The sequence below is a fragment of the Palaemon carinicauda genome, chromosome 24, assembly GCF_036898095.1.
Source record: "Palaemon carinicauda isolate YSFRI2023 chromosome 24, ASM3689809v2, whole genome shotgun sequence".
Lineage (NCBI taxonomy): Eukaryota > Metazoa > Arthropoda > Malacostraca > Decapoda > Palaemonidae > Palaemon > Palaemon carinicauda.
This window is the reverse complement of record NC_090748.1, coordinates 100,878,753-100,879,888: the sequence shown is the minus strand read 5'-3', so window position 1 is coordinate 100,879,888 and position 1,136 is coordinate 100,878,753. Positions and strand designations below refer to the sequence as shown.

Here is a 1,136-nt window from a genome sequence, read left to right as displayed (position 1 = left end):
ATCTAAATATCTAGCCATCCTTTTTGACGGGTCGCGTATACTAGTTATCTATGGGTTAAAATGCCACCAATAAAATAAGACTCTTAATCAACTTCCATTTTCCTCCGCCAGGTGACAGCAGCTCAAGCCTCACTCCCAGCCTCAAACCTCGTCAAATTACCTCGTCTTTCTCGCCACTGTTCCATCCGTATGGACAGCCGACCCACGACAGCTGAGACGAGCTGACTATCTTTCCATGACCCGTCATAACAAAAAGTTCAGTGGCGGGTCAGGGTCAACAACAGACGACTGAGCTCAGCTTTCCGAAGGAGAGTTCCACAACATTGACCATGCACAGTGCTTGATAAGACGATGGTATGCAAATGCTCATCGAGCGTTGTCGCCATATTGGATAGTACTGCGAGTCTCGAGGATGAGAAGTCTCTATTCTACATATAGTAGAGTTCAATCGTTTTTAGTCGTCGGATTTGAAACCATAAACTTCTTCTAGTGAGTGTCATTGGAAAAGAAGACGGCTTCTAGTGAATGTCACTAGAAAATGCCTTGTACTAGCCGTCAATGGCAAATGAAATATCAAAAGAAATAGCTCGCGATGAACTTAACTGACATTGCTGTTTTATTCACTCAGTGGAGTTCCCGAGATGTGATTGAGTTTTAAGCGCGTTATATGTTAATCATTGATCCTTTGCATTGTATAGTTCATTTATTACAAATATTACGTAATGGAATTTGTAAACACCCACCATATAATATTCATGTGAAGATCGTAAAGTTTTTTTTAATTTACATATACATACACAAACATATATATATAAATATATATATATATATATATATATATATATATATATATATATATATATATATATATGTATGTATACATATATATATATATATATATATATATATATATATATATATATATATATATATATATATATATATATATATATATAGGCATACATATATGTATATATACACAAAAGAACCAGAGAAAAAAATAGAAAATAGGTCCAGACTTAGTCTTATATTTCCTATTTTCATTTTCCCTATGGTTATTTGGGTAATTTCTAGTATATATATATATATATATATATATATATATATATATATATATATATATATATGTATATATA

General features: G+C 32.1%; 1 protein-coding gene across 1 annotated transcript in view; it reads left to right on the top strand.

Annotated features, from left to right (window-relative positions):
• LOC137617932 (uncharacterized) overlaps positions 1-737 on the top strand; it is a 13,182-nt gene extending 12,445 nt beyond the window's left edge. The window contains exon 8 of the mRNA XM_068347875.1: positions 112-737. Within this exon, the coding sequence (XP_068203976.1) occupies positions 112-225 (114 nt within the window). The 3' untranslated portion in view covers positions 226-737. The remainder of the gene's footprint in view (positions 1-111) is intronic.
• The last annotated feature ends 399 nt before the right edge of the window (positions 738-1,136 follow it).